The sequence below is a fragment of the Caretta caretta genome, chromosome 9 (genome assembly GCF_965140235.1).
Source record: "Caretta caretta isolate rCarCar2 chromosome 9, rCarCar1.hap1, whole genome shotgun sequence".
NCBI lineage: Eukaryota > Metazoa > Chordata > Testudines > Cheloniidae > Caretta > Caretta caretta.
In genome coordinates, this window is record NC_134214.1 from 67,347,333 (window position 1) to 67,369,600 (window position 22,268).

At 37.8% G+C, this 22,268-nt stretch overlaps 1 protein-coding gene across 5 annotated transcripts in view; it reads right to left on the reverse strand.

The window, feature by feature from the left end:
- DIAPH2 (diaphanous related formin 2) overlaps positions 1-22,268 on the reverse strand; it is an 838,844-nt gene that overhangs the window by 615,816 nt on the left and 200,760 nt on the right. For all 5 annotated transcript variants that reach the window (XM_075132420.1, XM_075132419.1, XM_075132418.1 and 2 more), the window contains 3 exons: positions 19,210-19,314; positions 15,251-15,556; positions 5,346-5,460 (listed from right to left, as the gene is read on the reverse strand). In XM_075132420.1, the coding sequence (XP_074988521.1) occupies positions 5,346-5,460; positions 15,251-15,556; positions 19,210-19,314 (526 nt within the window). The remainder of the gene's footprint in view (positions 1-5,345; positions 5,461-15,250; positions 15,557-19,209; positions 19,315-22,268) is intronic.

Genomic DNA, 22,268 nt, shown 5'->3' on the forward strand with positions numbered 1-22,268 from the left:
GGTGACAGTGGACGAGTGCAATCCACACCATCCTCCAGATCATTTATGAAGATATTGAACAAAACCGGCCCCGGGACCGACCCTTGGGGCACTCCACTTGATACCGGCTGGATATGAGTCAGCAGTGTGCCCTTGTTGCCAAGAAGGCCAATGGCATTTTGGGATGTATAAGTAGGGGCACTGCCAGCAGATCTAGAGACGTGATCGTTCCCCTCTATTCGACATTGGTTAGGCCTCATCTGGAGTACTGTGTCCAGTTTTGGGCCCCACACTACAAAAAGCATGTGGAAAAATTGGAGAGTGTCCAGCGAAGGGCAACAAAAATGATTAGGGGTCTGGAACACATGACTTATGAGGAGAGGCTCAGGGAACTGGGATTGTTTAGTCTGCAGAAAAGAATGAGGGGGGATTTGATAGTTGCTTTCAACTACCTGAGAGGTGGTTCCAAAGAGGATGGTTCTAGACTATTCTCAGTGGTAGAAGATGACAGGACAAGGAGTAATGGTCTCAAGTTGCAGTGGGGGAGATTTAGGTTGGATATTAGGAAAAACTTTTTCACTAGGAGGGTGGTGAAACACTGGAATGCGTTACCTAGGGAGGTGGTAGAATCTCCTTCCTTAGAAGTTTTTACGGTCAGGCTTGACAAAGCCCTGGCTGGGTTGATTTAATTGGGGATTAGTCCTGCTTTGAGCAGGGAGTTGGACTAGATGACCTCCTGAGGTCCCTTCCAACCCTGATATTCTATGATTCAATCTGATTAACCTGTAAGGTATTTACCATCCTGATTTTACAGAGGTGATTCTTTTACTTTTTCTTTAATTAAAATTCTTCTTTTAAGAACCTGATTGCTTTTTCATTGTTCTTAAGATCCAAGGGTTTGGGTCTGTGTTCACCTGTACAAATTGGTGAGGATTTTTATCAAGCCTTCCCCAGGAAAGGGGGTGTAGTGCTTGGGGGGATATTTTGGGGGCAGACGTTTCCAAGTGGGCACTTCCCCTGTTATTTTTGTTAGACACTTTGGTGGTGGCAGCATAAGGTCCAAGGACAAAACGTAAAACAGTTTGTACTTTGGGGAAGTTTTAACCTAAGCTGTTAAAAATAAGCTTAGGGGGTCTTTCATGCAGGTCCCCACATGTGTACCCTAGAGTTCAGAGTGGGGAAGGAACCTTGACACTAGTTAATATCATTTTTTTCCCTGTTAATGATCAATGACCATCTCATAATCAGCACTCATGCTACATTAGTGTTCGACTTAGTTAAAAATACCCTGTCTTATGATGAAACAGTAAGATCAACTCTCTCTACCCATATTTCACAGCTTTTAAGGATCAAGAGAATTTTTTAAAACAATAATAAAAACAGGGTCCTAACCTACAGCACAACAATGGCCATGATTACACACTTCCTTCATTTAATACAGAAGTTTGTCCTGCATTTGGTGATTAAATATTTTGCACTTATTTAGTGCCTTTCACCTAATTATCTCCGAGAACTTTATATACGCTGTCCAGTTCTACAGGTATAATGCCGTGTTTCCTTTTTCCAGGTGTATCTACACATATGTATCAATATATACACAGAGACACACCTACACACATTCTAGAACTGGAGATCTTACATGTAGGAGAAGTTTCAGGTAACATATAGGATTTGGGGTCAAGAGATCTAGATACTATATTAGGCTCTGCCACAGAGCTTCTGTGTCACAACAAAAAGCTAACAGAACTCTGCTTTCCTATCTGAAAAAAATGGGTATAATACCTACTTCAAAAGGGAATTGAGTTTAAGTATGGTAAGGCACTTTGAGAGCTACTCTGTTATTATACAGTTGTATTCTATTCTATTTAGGGATTGTCTACACATGGAATTATTCCAGAATAACTATTTAGCTTAATCCACTGTCAAAGTCAAACAAACACAAAGTACTTTATTCTGTAGTAAGTGTCCAAACATGGGGACATGGTGGGTGAGATAGGAACTTTTATTGGACACACAGAGTTATTCAGGAATAGCTATTCTACTTCAAATTCTCCCACTACCTTAATCCAAATTAACTTTGTCTACACAAGCACTTAGATGTTTCAAAACACAATGGTTCTTGTTATTCTTGTTCAAAATGTGGTTAAGATATCAGAAGGCTCTCTTTTTACTCAAGTCAATTAAGAGTAGATTACACAGTATTTTTAAAGCAACTCTCTCCATCCCCTAGTAATTTCTGAAACATGTGGCAGCACACCAGTCCCCTTTATCAGAACCCAAGTTCCCTATTGTTAAAATACAATGCATAATTGTGAAAAAATCCAACTCTCAGCATTAAATAGAAAAGTAAGAGCAACTGCATGTCTGAAGAAAGAAAAAGAAAGAAGTGCACTCTTTCAGGAAACACATTCTGTTTTGCAAGCATAAATCTAGATTGCTGTTTTGATCTTTAAATCAACTTTGCACAGTTGACCTATGAACACTTGATTATCTGACTTCCATTAATCTTCCAGAATTGTATGCTCCTGCATTGCAATGTAGTGTAGCTACCTGACAAATAGGAAAAAGGGATTTGTAACTGCATGAATTTATTCTTTTAGTACTTAGTCCAAAATAGTGCTATCATTTGTTGAATTGCCTTATTAACTCGTAAGTAAATTATTATTGAACCATACCTGAACAGTACTTGCACTTTATGAATGCCTGACATAGTAACTACTGACAAATGGCCCAAGCATTAAATAGTGATTGATTATTCATAATGAATAATAATGAACAATTGTCCGTCTTGAGAAATTTCTGTCCAGATTCAGATGAGAGCATACAAAAATTATGTTTAAAACTCACAAAAAGCTGAAGACATTATAAAGAATCACATCCACAGTAAGCCATTCAATTGTCAGTCAACTATACTTCAGATTTTTTTGAAATTGAAACACTGACATAAATTATTACAGATTGAGAAAGCAAATATATCCTTCAGAAATAAACTAATTAGTAGTCCAAAATGTTAGCAGAAATGAACTATTGAAAAGTCACTTGCATCGATCTTATTTTGACTATATGGAAATCTCTGGCACAAAATTGCTTTTCTAGTGCATTGTTCTCTTTGGCATGGTCAATCAATATATGCATTTCATTTTGTTTTCCAAAATGATCCAGAAGAATACTGAATATTATACAATGACATTATGCAAACAGTTTAAATAATATAGAACCAACCTCTGGGACAAATAGATACACAAAAGACAGAAAAATCACATATGCACATCACACCTTCTGGGTGTGGTGTTCTGTCCCATCGGGGGGGGGGGGGAAGAGAAGAGAGAGAGATTATGAGTCTGCTCTACAGCCTTAGCTAACAGCCAGTTGGCTTTTAGTTTACGCATTTAGTTCCAGAGGCCCAGGTTCAAGCCCAGCAACCAGGGTCTGTCGGCATTACACGAAGACGCAAGTTTTCTAACTTTTGTGAATCTATATCTATATATAGTTTACAATAAGACAATTGTAGTTTCCCTCTAATTTTACAGTTCTTGTAATGTTGGCAGATTATTCTAAAATTCTACGTCATGAAAATTTCAACAATAGAAAAAGCTGAATTCAGTATTTTCAGAATTTCAGGATAGTGAGTTCTCAGTTAAAAATACAAACAAACAACATCTTGTTTCAATTAGAACATTTTCTATATTGGTATGTATTAGAAAATGCAAATATATAACAATTTTGAAAACAATGAATGATGACGATTCATGTGGTAAGTAATGAACATAACATAAGAATGACCATACTGGGTGAGACCAAAGGTCCATCCAGCCCAGTATCCTGTCTTCCGACAGTGGCCAATGACAGGTGCCCCTGAGGGAGTGAACCTAACATGTAATGATCAAGTGATCTCTCTCTTGCCACCCATCTCCACCGTCTGACAAACAAAGGCTAGGGACACCATTCCTTACCCATCCTGGCTAATAGCCATTAATGGACTTGACCTCCATGAATTTATCCAGTTCTCTTTTAAACCCTGTTATAGTCCTAGCCTTCACAACCTCCTCAGGCAAGGAGTTTCACAGGTTGACTGTGCACTGAGTGAAGAAGAACTTCCTTTTATTTGTTTAAACCTGCTGCCCATTAATTTCATTTGGTGTCCCCTAGTTCTTATATTAGCGGAACAAGTAAATAACTTTTCCTTATTCACTTTCTCCACATCACTCATGATTTTATATACCTCTATCATATCCCCCCCTTAGTCTCCTCTTTTCCAAGCTGAAAAGTCCTAGCCTCTTTTATCTCTCCTTATATGGGACCCCTTCCAAACCCCTAATCATTTTAGTTGCTCTTTTCTGAACCTTTTCTAATGCCAGTATATCTTTGTTGAGATGAGGGGACCACATCTGTACTCAAGATGTGGGCGTACCATGGATTTATAAAAGGGCAATAAGATATTCTCAGTCTTATTCTCTATCCCTTTTTAAATGATTCCTAACTTCCCGCTTGCTTTTTTGACAGCCGCTGCACACTGCGTGGACATCTTCAGAGAACGATCCACAATGACTCCAAGAACTTTCTCCTGATTAGTTGTAGCTAAATTAGCCCAATCATATTGTATGTATAGTTGGGGTTATTTTTTCCAATGTGCATTACTTTACATTTATCCACATTAAATTTCATTTGCCATTTTGTTGCCAATCACTTCGTTTTGTGAGATCTTTTTGAAGTTCTTCACAGTCTGCTTTGGTCTTGACTATCTTGAGCAGTTTAGTATCATCTGAAAACTTTGCCACCTCACTGTTTACCCCTTTCTCCAGATCACTTATGAATAAGTTGAATAGGATTGGTCCTAGGACTGACCAATTAATTACACCATTAATTACCCTCTTCATTCTGAAAATTTACCATTTATTCCTACCCTTTGTTCCCTGTCTTTTAACCAGTTCTCAATCCACAAAAGGATCTTCCCTCTTACCCCATGACAACTTAATTTATGTAAGAGCCTTTGGTGAGGGTCAAAGGCTTTCTGGAAATCTAAGTACACAATGTCCACTGGATCCCGCTTATCCACATGTTTTTTGACCCCCTCAAAGAACACTGTGTACATTGTAATGTTTCTAAATGCAAAAAAAAAAAATTAACTCCAAGAATAATGCAGTAAAGCAATCCATGCTCTACATAACTAATAAAATGTACGTTTTAAATATTTATTTTATGTTACTGTGGTAACAGCCTATAACCTGACTCTTTAACATTTTCTATCTATAAAATGAATTGCAGTACTATTTTTTTCCATTGAAAATATTTTCTTATACTACAGAGATTAATTAAAACCAAGTCACACATATGAGTGCTTCAAATTAAGGAACAAGTATATTTACCTTTCATCTGTGTACCAAAGGTAAGCGCCAGTTTTGCAAACAGATCTGGATTTTCAAATTTATCCTCTCTAACTTTTAACCAAAAGCAGTTTTCCAATATATCCTGGGGTTCAACCTGAAATAAAAAGCAAAATATTCATTCTTCAAGTTAATGACTACTCAGACTTCAAATATTCATTTTCAGTCAATGGGTGATCCTAATGGAGGATTTGGTTTAAACTTAGTAGATATTTAAAAAGCATTCCAGCAAGTGAAAAAATGGCCACAATTTTCAAAAGTATGCCGCACTCCTGACATTTAACGCCATTTATAGGAACCTGAACAAGGGGTCTACTTTTCAGAAGTGCTGGGCACCACCGAAATCAATGGGAAATAAAGGTTTTAAGCACCTTAGAATTGCAAACTCTAAGGCCTTGTCTTCACAGTGTGTCAGCAAACAGCAGTTGGGTGTCAAGTCCTGCAGGGTCACAAAGGCCAGTTAGCGTGAAACACACTGGTGCGGACTAGAATTTACACTCAACTGGTGTGCACTGACACAGTGAAGACAAGCCCTAGGACAGAAGGAGACAAGAATAAGGCCTTGCCTACACACAAACTTGCTTAATATTTTAAGGACTGATATCCTTTACCTTAAGAGACGCAATATATAATTACTTGAAATAATTTTTTTAAAGTCACCTTTAAATTCAATTTCTTTTTACCTAGTGTTTGAACTATTTTCCACATTATAAACAAGAAACATTTAAATTCTAACACTTTTTTTAAAAAATTATGGATAAGTCTTCCGATTTCATGAAGTGAAATCAGTGTGACACCACTCACGTAGTCACTATAAATTATCAATGTTTTTTGTGTACTTGTTTTTAATTTCAGGAGTAGCTAAAAGGGTTAAGAAATGATAAATTATTTGTCTGGATAGTGGTATGTTCTTGACACTCTCCCCCCAAAAAATCATCTGCAGCACTTCCATTGTCTGTTCCTAACAGCAAAAGACATAATGATATTTAATTACAGCTTGTTTTTCAGCGTCCGCTATCTCAACAAACTTATTTTTAGAACACTCCTAACTGTCCACTTAAGCATACGTATATATTTTTTCCAAGTGAATTGTCTTTTCTTCAATGCTAAAACACCAAAAACAACCTTCTCCCGAACCTGCCCACTTTCTCTCAAAAGGATTTGGGTACCTATCAGTGGTGGATGATTAATTACTTTGGAATTGCTAAAAAATAATCTCAAAACTAGAAATTGCCCAGAAAATAAAGATCCATAGAAATACAGAAAGCTTTCTCAAACCCTTTTTACAGTGTCACTCCTGCTTTGAAGGCATCATTATTAATTAAAAAAAAACAAAAGGATAGCCCGGCATTCATACTTTGCTATTAGGAACAGACAATGGAAGCTACACAAATAACGTGTGTGTGTGAGAGTGTGTGTGTGTGTGAGAGAGAGAGCGAGAGAGACTAGCAGCAAGAATTTTCCACTATCCAGGCAAATAATTTATCAACTCTCAACCCTTGACCTATCCCTTAGATTAAAAACAAGCATGCAAAAAGAAGTTGGTGGTTTACAAGTCCTACATTCCACTCTACTTTGATTACTGAGTGCATACACGGACAAATGTAAGGAGACAGTGATAGGAATTTCATCGTTGACTTTATTGAGCACAACTCTGTTGCAGTATACAGAGCTGCACCTTTGTCCAGCCATGCCCAAAGAAAGACAGAAGACAATGGATGTGGTTTAATTAGGCTGCAACTTTATTCACCTAAAATATCTTGGAGTATCCACCAATTAATTGTACAGTGCAAGTTATTGTTTCCTTAATCGTTCACGCTACTGGGGAGCAGGGGAAGGCTGCCATCCTCCCCTCATGTAAGTGCAAAGGGGGCGGAAAAGAAAGGGGATTGGTTCCCCACTGTACCAGACATCAGCAGCCCTGAACCCTTCTTTCCTAGCTTCCATAAATGAGGCTTTCCTCTAAATCCCATTCCTATTCATTTTATATGATCACCATCCCCGTTCCATAACAAGAACTTGCACTGGACATTGGCTATAAAATGGTGCTAGAAATTAGCTTGGCTTCCTCCATATAGACCCCACTGGGTTCCCACATATTTACCAATTCCTTCCCTAATACTGGACAAAAAATATGCACTCCCCGTAGCAAAAAAGTCTAACAGTCTGGGGTGTATTTACAGGAGTGGCATATGTAAGACAAGAGAGATAACTGTCCTGCTCTACTCGGTATTGGTGAAGACTCAGATGGAGTAAAGTTTTGGGTGGCACACTAAGAAATATATGGACAATCTGGACAGAGTCCAGAGAACAAAAACAATAAAAGGCTTAAAAAACATGATATATAAGGAATGGTTTAAAAATATGGGTATGTTTCGTCTTGAAGAAAGAAGAATGATGGGGTGTGGGAATCTGATTATCTTTACATGTTTGAAGACTAAGAGAACTGTGACCAACTTTGCTCAATGTCCACTGAAGGCAGGACCAAAAAAAAAAAAATAATAATCTGCTGTAAGCAAGATTTAGGTCAAATATTAGGAAAAGCTTTCTCACCATAAAGATAATTAAGCACTGGAACCAGCTTCCCAGGTAGACTGTGGAATCCCCATCATTGTAGGCTTTTAAGGAACAGATTACACAAATCTGTCAGGGATGGTCTAGAAGTGGTCCTGCCTCAGCACAGGGGACTGGATAGCCCTACATTCCTATGATTCTATATGTAATATTTGCAATGCTTAAAGACTTTCTAGAATTAGAGTGTTGCACTGCTACAGTATTAGTGTGAATAAGGGTCTAATTAATTTGTATGGGGTAGGTATCTGGAAAAAAATTCTAGGCTGCCTATAGGGGAAGCCTGGATAAACTGGACAAAATGATCAGCAAAATGCTCTTGCTGAGCCAGGCTAAGCAGTGAGATAAATGCACTATTAAGTCTTAATCTGTTTGCCCTCTACTCACACAGATCTCTTAAGAAGAAAATATTAGTCTTTCTTGGACATTTTCTGTTCTGGTTCAGGACTGAGCTGCGCCTTGAATGCATAGCTTTAAGATGAGCCATCATATCAATCTGACACTAGTTTTCTTTCAGACTTCCCCCCACAGCTCTGCCCCGTGTCTTCATTAGTTGCTTGACTAGATTATGACAACAAGGAAACAGGAAAGCAAGAGCTGTCACACCAGAAAAGAAACTTCTTCAAAGAGAAACTGCAAAGCTACAATTATTTTGCCAATTTAACACCATCAATTTGGGCTTGAATGGCGATTGGGAGTGGCTGGCTCACTACAAAAGCCTTTTTCCCTCTCTTGGTATTGATACTTCCTCATCCATTATTGGGAGTGGACCACATCCACCCTGACTGAATTGGCCTTCAGCACTGGTTCTCCACTTGTAAGGTAACTCCCTGCTCTTCATGTGCCAATATATATTTATGCCTGTATCTGTAATTTTCACTTCATACATCTGAAGAAGTGGGTTTTTTACCCACGAAAACTTATGCCCAAACAAATCTGTTAGTCTTTAAGGTGCCACTGGACACCTCATTGTTTTTGTGGATACAGTTTAACATGACTACCCCTCTGATACTTGGTCCCAGAAAAGAAAACTATCTGGTACAGGTGCACAAAATAATTTAAAAGTATGAAGAATGGCAATACTGCACTATTTGTCCTTTGTAATAATATAAGAACAAGCGGGCAACTCAATGCTAAACTTAAAAACAGATAACATACAATGCATTTCTTAAACAGTATAAAGGCAACCCACAGGAATTCATGCTGTGAATAAGACAGAGCTCAGCCAAAATAAATTAGACATTTGTTTATTTATAAGAATAGCATTTAGCATTAACAATGGCTATTGAAGAGGGATGAGAGATGTTCTAAAAGATAATCTGTGTAACTGTTTAATGATAATTTCATGAAAAACCTCTGGTTTTGAAAACCATATACTTAGAATTTAATATGGACATAAAACGCCTGTAATTTTCTCTGGGTTTATAACAGCAGCAATCTAGCTCTCCAGTTCTCTACGACAAACTATCAAGCACTGACACGGTCACTACTTTGGCATCAGGAACAGGAATTATTGCTTTTATTTCATATCGCTGAGATGAAGCAGGAGAGAACTATATTGCTTGGCCCCAGTGACATCAGTTCTCAGCAATAATCTGAATTGCAGACACTTTTCTTTAAATATTACCAAAAAGTGGAGTTCATACTGCAATTGTCTGCCCAGTAAAACAAGCAGTGGTAATCACACAATACCACGTAAGTTTACAGTGCATTTTTTATTAGCAAAAGGAGTAATCATTTGGGGGAACACAGGCATCAGGATTTCTAAATTAAACGTAATTTAAGATTAAATGTATTTTAAATTACCAGATGCAGGCTTACAAAACTTTGATTCAACTCATTTTGTGTGTCTAGCACAAGTTTAATTAAAACAATCATGTGATGAGAGGGAAAGTCAAGAAGTCTAATGACAGCACAGCATGTAAGGGATAGGATTCAAGTACTAAACTTCATTCTGAATTTCCTGGAGTGAGAGCATTGCTAAATTAGTGAGCTCCTGGGAAGACTGAAAGTGTTGCATAACTCTCTTTAGTAACCTCATATAGCCAGCCCAGAAATTATAAGGACTCGCAAGTAAAATATAACAAGACACCTGGATGATTTGGCACTCTGTAAATCGAGAGAATAGATCTATCTGCAACAGTGATATGAGCTAACTCAATTAAGAAGCTTAAAGGGGAAGAATAAAGTGGTGAATAAGAGGAATCCAGAAAGCACCTTCTTGTAGTAAAGAAGGGAATGACCACAACCATTTATGCTCTCACACAGATATTTATTTAAACATAAAAGTATAGAAGGGGTAAAAAAAGGGAACACTGTAAGAAAAGTCCAAATGTATTTCAAGATGGTCAATGAGTAACAAAAACAAAATAGAAAAGAATGCTTAACTTTTTAGTTAGAGCTTGATTCTTTAATATTTTAGTTTAAAGGTCAGTTTTTTAACTCTACTTTTTTTAATTTTGTAAATGCTACATATATTTCAGAATTACTTTTAACATCTATGTCTTCTGGCAAAACACTGACGATGGTAAATAATATAAATTTATTCTCATGGTAAATTATATAAGTTCACAATATATACATTTCCACTCAGAGGTTTTAAAGTACTGCATAGCTATATCCGCCTACTGGGCCTTTTTGTTTTTTAAATCTTAACGGAACTTGCCACAGAACTGAAAGTATCACAATTATCTGCGAAGAAGAAGATAGTGCTACAATGGGCCCAATTTGGTCCTCCTTTCAGAAGGAGGACCACAACATCCCCGATTTCCAGTGGAGTGAAAGTTATCTTACTTTGGACTCAAACATTCTTGAAATCATGCATTCAACCAATTAACTCCATGTGTGGAGACAGGGGTAACAAACTAGTTTTGCTCCTCAGGGCCACAGACAAATACCTCAGGAGGGTCCTGATTCAAGAAGGTATTGAATAAACATGGACTACTGCCATTTCACAGATTAAGAAACAAGATCACGGTCAGAGAGGAAATCTCTGGCAGAAATTAACCAAGATTGCTTTCGTCCCAGTCAAGAGCTGTAACTCCAAGACCACCTATACCCACAAGAGATCCACTTCCTGGACACTACAGTGCTAATAAACAATGGCCACATAAACACCACCCTATACCGGAAACCTACTGACCGCTATTCCTACCTGCATGCCTCCAGCTTTCACCCTGACCACACCACACGATCCATCGTCTACAGCCAAGCTCTGCGATACAACCGCATTTGCTCCAACCCCTCAGACAGAGACAAACACCTACAAGATCTCTGTCAAGCTTTCTTACAACTACAATACCCACCTGCAGAAGTAAAGAAACAGATTGATAGAGCCAGAAGAGTTCCCAGAAGTTACCTACTACAGGACAGGCCTAACACAGAAAATAACAGAACGCCACTAGCGGTCACCTTCAGCCCCCAACTAAAACCCCTCCAACGCATTATTAAGGATCTACAACCTATCCTAAAGGATGACCCAACACTCTCACAAGTCTTGGGAGACAGGCCAGTCCTTGCCTACAGATAGCCCCGCAACCTAAAGCAAATACTCACCAACAACCACATACCACACAACAGAACCACTAACCCAGGAACTTATCCTTGCAACAAAGCCCGTTGCCAATTGTGCCCACATATCTATTCAGGGGACACCATCACAGGGCCTAATAACATCAGCCACGCTATCAGAGGCTTGTTCACCTGCACATCCACCAATGTGATATATGCCATCATGTGCCAGCAATGCCCCTCTGCCATGTACATTGGTCAAACTGGACAGTCTCTACGTAAAAGAATAAATGGACACAAATCAGATGTCAAGAATTATAACATTCATAAACCAGTAGGAGAACACTTCAATCTCTCTGGTCACGCAATCACAGACATGAAGGTCGCTATCTTAAAACAAAAAAACTTCAAATCCAGACTCCAGCGAGAAACTGCTGAATTGGAATTCATTTGCAAATTGGATACTATTAATTTAGGCTTAAATAGAGACTGGGAGTGGCTAAGTCATTATGCAAGGTAGCCTGTTTCCTCTTGTTTTTTCCTACCCCCCCCCCCAGATGTTCTGGTTTAACTTGGATTTAAACTTGGAGAGTGGTCAGTTTAGATGAGCTATTACCAGCAGGAGAGTGAGTTTGTGTGTGTATGGGGGTGGGGGGGATGTGAGAAAACCTGGATTTATGCAGGAAATAGCCCGACTTGATTATGTAAAGAGTTGTCACTTTGGATGGGCTATCACCAGCAGGAGAGTGAATTTGTGTGGGGGGGTGGAGAGTGAGAAAACCTGGATTTGTGCTGGAAATGGCCCACCTGATGATCATTTTAGATAAGCTATTACCAGCAGGACAGTGGGGTGGGAGGAGGTATTGTTTCATATTCTCTGTGTATATATAAAGTCTGCTGCAGTTTCCACGGTATACATCTGATGAAGTGAGCTGTAGCTCACGAAAGCTCATGCTCAAATAAATTGGTTAGTCTCTAAGGCGCTACAAGTACTCCTTTTCTTTTTGCTATATAGTATAGGCGTGTAACTGCAGATGTTTTCCCACTGTAGCTCACCACACAGAGGAAGCAACTTGAGAGCTGGGTTGGAGATGTGACTATTTGTCTCCCCATCACTTAAGTGTGACTGGGAATGTAGCCAGCAAAGGAACACACTTGGTTATCCACTGATGTGTTCTATTTTGGGGCTGCTTTTGTAGACTGATAGATTTGTGACAGTAGGCCACTGTTACATATCATGCTTGCATACTACAATTGAACTGTTTAGTAAAGAACATTACTGTCCAGTTAAAATTGTCCTTGTAATCTTCATCCTCCAACAGTTGGTTCTGACGACCCATACCCCACTGTGCACAGCTGGCTATACTCTCACAGCTTACAGTACCTTTCATGTGTCTGCTCTCACTCAAAAGCACGATAATGTTAAGTAGAAAAGGGACATGCACTGCCCACACCTAACCCATTTTGATGCCTGCAGAGTCTTCAGCACTTTCTTCTAGATGTGGGGTGATGACCTGACTCCAGAGATCAGCACTGACTATGCAATTGCTTTTACTCCCAAAAAACAACCCAGAAGTAATTTAAAGGGCATACATATAGTCTACTGTTTGGTTAGATGAATTTTTATACCTCCAGCGGCAAACAAATTTTCAGTCTCAACTCTGCTTATTTTTCACAGCGTTCATCCTCCAGCTCAACACTTTTTCATAACTTCTTCTATTTGAATCTCAACAATAAGTATGATGTGAACTAATTATGATCATCCCACTATATACCGAGAAAGCTGTAATTTTGTGAGTATCATTATGGAGCATATGACACCATTCCCAGTAAACAAAACTACATGAGATTTTATGAACTTACTCTAAGCACTCTGTAGACCTAACAAGTATGCTAAAAGCATTCAAGCATTGTTTTCTGAAAAGTCCACAGAATGGATGACGTCTGCTCTAAAAGGTTTACACAACCATTCTTTCCCTGTTTGTTTCTTACTTGCTCTTCATGATTATACTTATAATGAAGGTGAGTTACATCTCTACGTTATTAGGTAATGATTTAATGTGTAGATAAAATGAACAAGTTGTTCTTACACGTTCCACCATCCAAACAACAAAATATAAAAGAATTTATGTAAACATTATAACTATATCTAAAATTGAAGTGATTTGTACTATACTTAAGGCCCTACTTAATTTGCAATATCACAGAAATTGCAGATCCTGCAAGAGTAGGCTTCCATTGCAATTTTGGTGGCTCCGCAAACAAAGAACAGATGTTTTCTAACATGCTGGCTTTTAAAACACATTTGATAGACTTTGCAACTGACAGAAGTAAGGTAAATGGCGTTTTTAGAGAAATGGTTTATGTTTCACCATGACAGATAATGGGATAAGTGTTGTTAAAGGGTGTTCTGTGCAACAAACCACAGGTAACACAATAAAAAGTTATGAAAATCAATTTTTATCCAAGTATTCCACCACATTCACAACAGGTGGCACAAACACATAAGCAACCTAAAAATAGAATACAACTCTGTTAATTTGCTTTCACAACACATACCTTAACAACGCATAATAAAAGCACAGAGCATTCATGAAGTTTCCACTTAAATGACTAGAAGTTGATTTTAAAATTATACTATCACAGGGTGACTCACCCCTTTAAGAGAGATGGGGCCAGTCACATCTGTATCTTAATTAGTTAGCTGCTTCCCAACCTGAAGTAGCAGGACTAAGGAGGGTAAGGTGATAGATTAATGGACATCTGGACCTCACAAAAGGACTGAATGAGATCCATCTGGATCAGGAATCCATAAGGACTGAACAGGCTCCTGTGGAAAGCCCAGAAATGGCTCTGTACCAAAACAGGGAAAGACAAAGCACAGATCCAGCAAGGGTCTGAGAATGATAAGCCAGCGGAACAAGCCTGAGGGCCAAGTGTGCTGTATCAGAGCAGGAGAGAGGACTCTCAAAGTAGCTCAGTAAGGGGCTCGGAATCGGGCCCAAAGGACAGGCTGAACAGAAGCCTTGAAGAGCAGAAGAACCTTTTTCTTTGTTTGGGACATTTTACTTGTAGTTTTGCTATCCCAAAAGAGGTTTAGAACCTGACCAGAGGACTAAGCCACAGTGCCAGGACAGGCTGGTGTCTGGAAAACTGAGGAGAGCAACCTCAGGAAGGGAAACTGATGTAGGGAAGGCCAGCCACACCACACTCAACCAACGGGGCGGATGGAAAGACAGCATGCCAGTACAGGGCAGCTACACCCCATGACATATTCCCTGAAGTGAGATTGTTTAAAAATCCTGTCCTTGAGAAAGAAAATAATGATAATATAAGCTTGTATACATCATTGACACAAAAAATATTAAAGGCTGTTTCTTCTAATATTAAACATTGAAGGTTGTTTCTTCTAAATTTCAAAAAAAGAAAAAAAATCCCAAGCAAACTTTTTAAAAAGACGAATAGATGAAGATTTAAAGCTACTTATACTGTCAGATTATTGAAAGACAAACCCTGGAAAACAGCACACAGCCAAAGCAACCAAGTATTTACACTATCATCTGGAGAAGGGGAGAATTAATCCGCAATGTGCTGGAGCTACACTCCACTTGCCCAAAACTGCATCATCCCCAAACCATGCCTCCCACAGACAGCCTTGTTCTAACCCCTGGTCACAGCATGAACAGATAGAATTCTCAGAGGGTTTGTTGTTGGTGGGGGGGTTTTGTATTGTCTCCACAAATTTCACCCTCTTTTTTCTCACAGACCTTTTTTTCCCCCCAATAAGGAGAAAAATACTAAGGTACCTTTGACCAGTTGATTCTCTTCATAGAGACCTCAAGTTTATACTTTTTCTTCTCCTTCATTCCATAAGGCAGGGATGCTGGAGCTCCTGGAGGAGGAGGTATGCCCCCGAGAGGCGGTGGTAGTGGAGGGCCACCAAACAGAGGCGGTGGTGGAGGTACACTTCCTCCAGGCAAAGGAGGAGGAGGGGGAGGGGGAGGTGGGATTCCACCAGGTAAGGGAGGTGGTGGTGGTGGTGGTGGTGGTGGTGGCGGCGGCGGTAGAGGAGGAGCCCCTGATGTAGGCTGACCAGTTGGAAGTAATGGACTCTGAAATTTAAGCAGGATGAAGTTATTTTTTTTTTTTAATTTTGCAAAAAAGCTTTGATAACTAACTAACTGACCAGCCTATTTCTATGCCATCTCTCTCTCTACTTCAATAAACACAGCATTTCTCAGATATCTACAAGTACTCAGAAAAAAATGTTTTTAAAACCTACCGTATTTAGGACAAGTAATTTTTACAGTTTGTACTTTAAAGTATAAACATTTCCCAACCCTACTGGTGTCTAAGATCACCTTATTTTCTCCCTACACTTAGCAGGGTTTTACATGAATCACTGGCAAATAATGACATTAATTGGCTTCTGCTATATCAATAAAAATGCTAGGTTAGCTAACTAAATAAACAGTTGCTGCATATTACACCACAACAGCTTGCTTGTAGTGAAACAGTCCTTGTAGCTAACATTTAAATGAGTATTTTAGCATCTTCACGATCATCATGATTACATAAATATTTCCCTTCTAAATCAGAGAATCCAGGCATTCTAGGATGCCAAATCAGTAAAAATCAACATTAATACTTACTAACACTAACCAGGTAAAGGGAGATTTTCAAAGACAAAGAAACTCAGGCACCACATTCCCATTTAAAATGTGCCTCTTAATCCAGGATCAGATAGGAAGTCAGTAGGAGTGTCAGACTTAGAATTCAGAAACACATGGTTACAAACAGACCACTATTCCCCAACTTTTTCATAGTGGGTATAAACTTTGGGATATTAAGAGAAATTGTTTAAAAGGAGGGGATCCCAACTGACAAATAGTGGCAAATAATGAAATGCAGTCCTTGAAATGAATCAAACTTCAATAACAAAACTATTGAAGAAACTTGTTATATGCCATCATCATCCACTGGATACCAATGGAAGTAGCAAGAAACAAAGATAAAAACTAAACACTCATTTGACCTGTGTCCAGTAGGAATAAAAGGGTGGCCCTCTCCTGCAAGCCCTGAAACTAGGGTATATAAACTGAACGCGCTCAGAAGAGTTCATGGAATCATAGAACTGGAAGGGATCTTGAGAGGTTATCTAGTCCATCCCCAGCACTCAAGGCAACAAGAAGCTGAAGAATCGTAAGTGTCACCAACGCTCAAACCAGTCGTGTGGAAAGCACTTGCCCCCATCCCAGGGTTAAGAAGATAACACAAAGTGGTGAGATTTCAATTCAGACATATTTCCCCTTCTTTAACGCAAGCAACCGTGGGTTATCTTGCTGAGTTTACACTCTCTAGTGAGATGTCAAGTATTTTAACAGTCTAAACATCTGCAAGTGATTAGAGTATCCACTCAGATATTTTTAAAATGCTAGTAATCCAGGAAGTGGTTCTATACTAAAACTCTGATCCGTAAGTTATCAGTAATGTAATGTATTCATCTGATCTAGCATGTGTCAAGGTGCAAGCAAAGTTTTATCTTGTCCTCTGGTTTTTAAGCACTGCATAAAACATTTCTGATGATCATAGTTGATTCTCCTGAAACCTAAAGTCTAATATGTCAATATTTGGAAAGCCATGTATACATGCAATAAATTGAAATGATAGAAAAAATGTACTCTGGATTATCAGCACCTGAGTGAGACCCTTATCTGTATAGTAAATCATTTGCTTTAATCAAGATTTGATGTGGCAATTTGTGAGGAAGGTCTACGGCCGATGAATGAAATCTGTGTAATACTGTGCTTTAGCATGAAATCCTCTCTGTAACTTGACTTATCGCAAATATACTACTTTTATGGTTTCATGAACATAATAAATCAAGTTATGACACATACTGATACAAGAATAAAAGTATGTATACTTTAATTATGACAAGAAGATATATGTGCTGTGTATGAATATATTGTAATAAGTATTTTCTTTCAGAAGAAACTTAGCACAGAGATTTTGACCACTTTCTGTGATTAAAGGTCCCATGACACTTGTGCAAAGGAAGAGATGTTCAAGCAATTATGTTGTCCAAATTCAATTTGGGTAATTACATTCTGCTTTCCAACATTCCACTCTAAACTTACAAATGGAAAAACATGTTCCGATGTATAAAACATGCCTTTGGTGTACAGAAATGGATCCATAACATTTCTGCAGAACCAAGACTAGGTAAATTAAGTTTAAATGAATCAATCATCTGTTTAGTAAATAAAAGGAATTAATCCAAATTATAACTAAATATAAACTAACATCCAGCAAGTGGTAAAAATGTTATCTTTATGACATACAAAATATATTGACAGTGAAAACCTCAAGTTACTGTATAGCAGAGTATTAGTACAGACTAACAGCATTAATTTTACCTAAAAAATGTTCTCCCAATTAGTTGGACCGCATCTAATCCCAGAGATGATATACAGTTAAATTAAAGTAAGAGTTACTCATATCTCAATGAGTCACTATGAATTTAGTTTTATACCACAGTGAGTTTACAATCTCAAACAAGAAGCACCTTCAAGTTGTCATTTAAGGCTGATTAAGTACAGGGAATCCACAAAGAATATACTTAATACTACACCTAGAAGGAACCAAACATGGAAATCCAAGTCAACATGCATTTGCAATCTGACAGAGCACAACCACCAAACAAAATGCATGTAGAATGTAAATTTAACTTTGTGTCATTAAATAAGTAAACAAACCAAAATCAAGGTTAAAAATAAATAAAATATATTGAAATATAAACTGATCAATCACCCACCATGATTAGTTTGCGTACATCTGTTTTTTGTTTTAATTTTGTGATCCAACAGGAAGGTCTGCTTGATATAATGTCCCATGGAAAAGTGCGCTTATTCACTCACGGGGGTGGGGAAATCTCAGCTAGAATCTACATTTTAGCATTCACAAAATAGTTTTATCATAGATTATTCATACATTTGACAACCATGAAATGTGAGATTTCAGAACCATGGTAGGAACTTCTGTAAAATACATATTAAAGTTTATATTAAAATTTAAATTAGTGATTTTTTTGGATATAATTGGAAGAAAAAAATTGTCATGAGTTCAAATTTCTCAAAACCTAATGACATTTTAGCCTCAATAAGCAAACCAGCTATGACAGGCTTGTCATACACTTACATTTGAGAAAATATATTATTTCCATTAATCTTGCCAACATGCTCAGAGACCATCTGATTGCCATATTTGGGGTCAGGAAGGAATTTTCCCCTGGGTCAGATTGGCAGAAACCCTGGGGCTTTTTTTGCTTTCCTCTAGAGCATTGGGCACAGGGTCACCTGCAGGTTTAAACAAGTGTAAATGGTGGATTCTCTGTAATTTGAAATCTTTAAATCTTGATTTGAGGACTTCAGTAACTCAGTCGGAGGTTGTGGGTCTATTACAGGAGTTGGTGGGTGAGGTTCCATGGTCTGCAATGTGCAGGGGGTCAGACTACATGAGCACAACAGTCCCTCCTGGCCTTAAAGTCTGACTCTATCCTGTATGCTCTTGTAGAACCAACTCATACACATTTGTCAAGTAACACACTGTGTACTCTACTTTTAAAATCAATCCGAATTATTTAAAAGAAATTTTCAAATTGTCACCAGACAATTCTCTTGGTGGTAATTTCTCTTTCATTCTAACTATAATTTTCTACTGTGGAACTCCCTGTGACATGACAGTCTATACCTCATTTCATTACCTGGGTTCGTAGCTGCTGGATTTCTGTTTCAAGCTCTTTGATTTTCTCCTCTCGTTTCTGAAGCTCAGCCTGTGCCTCCTGTCGAGCCGTGAATTCTTCATCAAACTGCAATGATTACCATCATAAACTCATTCATCCATCTATGCTCACACTAAATACTGTAATTTCAGAAAGGCTTTAAACAATAGTGTGAGTAGAGCAACAGAAGCATTTGTGGCTCATTATATTGCATAACCGATTGGAAAACTACAGAAAACACAATTCTTCTGGTCACTAAGAATTCACAACAATGTGTATAGATCCAGCTACACAACAAATTGCCATTGTAAACTTCAGAAAAGCTTTTTTTCCCCAGCACTTTCCAAGTTGTAACCTTTTTAACACCTTTTGAACACACTGATTTCCTCTGAAATGACATGAAGCTGAAATATTAAAAGTAGCTTGAGTATTCTGGAATGTCATTACAAATCATATTAAATATGGCCTATGGGTAACGAATCCTGCTTATGAACGGGTGTAACAATTCTAAGGGGGACTTTTACATTCCAAGAAGTTTTTGTTTTTCTTTTTTTTTAAAAAAGCAATCTGTGATTGGAATAAGCTTTTGTTCTCACATACACAACGTAATGCTCCTAGAATCTATGACCATATTTTGTGTGAATGCAAATATTAAGTTACTACAACGTGCACTTGGATGATCACTTTAATTTGCCCCACAGCAGAAACAAAACACGTTATAGGTTAGAATTAAAGGAATATATCTGAAGATAAGTATAGTCTCTCACTGTTGACGATTAACAATATTGCTTCGAACTGCAATCACTGCTGCAGATGACATAGTTTAAAAGGAGTGACTTGCAGTCCTATACTTTTATAGTTACAAAACTTAAAACTCACTGACAGAAGTAAATGGTGTAGAGCTGCATATATGTTAGAAGAGTTGGGTTCTCAAGATAAATAAAGACAGACCTACATCCCAGGAGATTTTGAGGACATCTGAATATAGAGAAAAAAGAAATGGAGATCTTCAATAAATTCTTCCGTGTCTAATCTGACAGATGAGGCCACTTTACAGATTTGCAACGATGTCCAAGCATTGGCACACTCTTGCTGAACATACAGTTAATATATAGTGAAGATACAGGTCTGCAGTTCATGATGTAATGTTTCCCCCAAAATTTAATACGGGTCATGTTCCAGGTAGACATGATATTTGGCCCTGACATGCCAGGATGTATATAAAGCCCAGTCTGAAATATTACCATTTTCTAAATTTGGTACTGAAACTATTTCTACTCTAATAGAAGTTTTTATTTTGGCTTCCTTTAGCAAACTTTTTTAAATGATTATCAACATTCCTTAGGAGCAATTCTGTAAAGCTTTCTCCTTCAAGAAGATGGATGGAAAGACATAGCTGAGGAAAACATTCTACGACTCTCAAATAGTAGTAAAGAAATGCTGTGCACAGACAAGCATCCAAATCATTTGTTACTTTGAGGATTCCAACACCAATAGTGCTGTGTTTAACTCAGTATTTAAGTAATATTAAGAGCACTGACAAGTGAATGGGAAGACACAAGACTCTGCTTCAGTTTTAAGTTCATGTGTCCAATACATTCCAGAATATGTTGCATTTCAAATTAGGAGGATTCTGAGGCCAGGTCCATCTATCAACGTTGCTTTGGTCTATTTTATGTCCAGCACTTAGTATTTTCTCACAGGACCCAGAAAGACATGATGGCTGGAAACTTTACAGAGCAATCATAATGCGTTTGTTATCAGTGTTTGATGTAAGTGAAGCAGCTTCTCAGTTACTCAAAGGATACTCTGAAAGTGGAATGTCATGTGGCAAAACAAAAAAAGACATTGGTACCAACTCTGAGAAAGCAAAATTACTAAAAGGACTACTAAATGTTCTAAAGACAACCAACCAACCCTAGTGAAATGCTTCACATGGAAATAATTTTATGGCCTGATAATCTACTCCTAATAATGAAAAGAAGGACAAAATCATTTATATTAGGTTTTTTTTTATAACTTAATTAACATCTTTAGAAATATATTAAATCACAAAGATTAACATTTAAGAAATACTTGTTCTGAGATAACAGTGTAAGATTACTTTTAGGACTGAACTGGAGTGCTCTCCTGGCTGTTTATTACTACTGAAGGAATGTAGGCATTTTGTTGCCATTATAAACATAGGTACTGACCACCCACACAGTCAATAACAGTAAAGGATACTAAGTTGTAGTCGGTTTCCTACTGAAACTGATTTAACTTTACCTTGCTGAAGTAGAAAGATATGTATCTAAACACAGCCTTAAGAGAGAGCAACGAATTAATCGCTAGACTCTTTTTGTATTCTAAAGAGAGTTAACTACAGGAAAACCTGAAAAAATTATCTGAATTTAGCGCAACTCATGTTCATCTGAGAAGTTCATTCTCCAGAAAGAACATCATTGTATTTAATCCAGAAAGACTAAGAGAAGGGAAAAGAGAGAAAACAGCTTCAGCTAATCACAGTCTAACTTTCATGAGAAATAAGATTGAAAGTTCCATCATTTCCTTTATACCAAGGGAACTAACTGAAGACTAAAATTAGTATATCCACTTAAACACCTCTCAAAACTCCAAGGAACCTTCTAGTACATTAAACAAGTGAGAGCAGAAGAAAATAAAGCAAACTACTTATATCAAAGTATAGTATATATTACATATTTGAAATAAACAACACATGCTGAATAACTCAATTACCGATCTCTATTCTTTCTGTATACACAGATAATATACTTGACAACACTCCGAAGAAAAAACAAGTATAGGATAAGCTCTAGAATACAAGATTTTTTTTTCCTATCATTGTCTTAAGCTAATGTACACTAGCAGCTAAGAACAGTAGACTTGATATATCAAGTCACTTCTGCAATAAGGATACAAATTATGTAGTAATGCTGCCAAATATTGATCACAACAGCAAATCAGTTTCTCTACCTCAGCCGAAAGGTGGGAAAAGATTTTTGATGCATGTTTTAATCAGAGATTTCCAGTTGTCTATA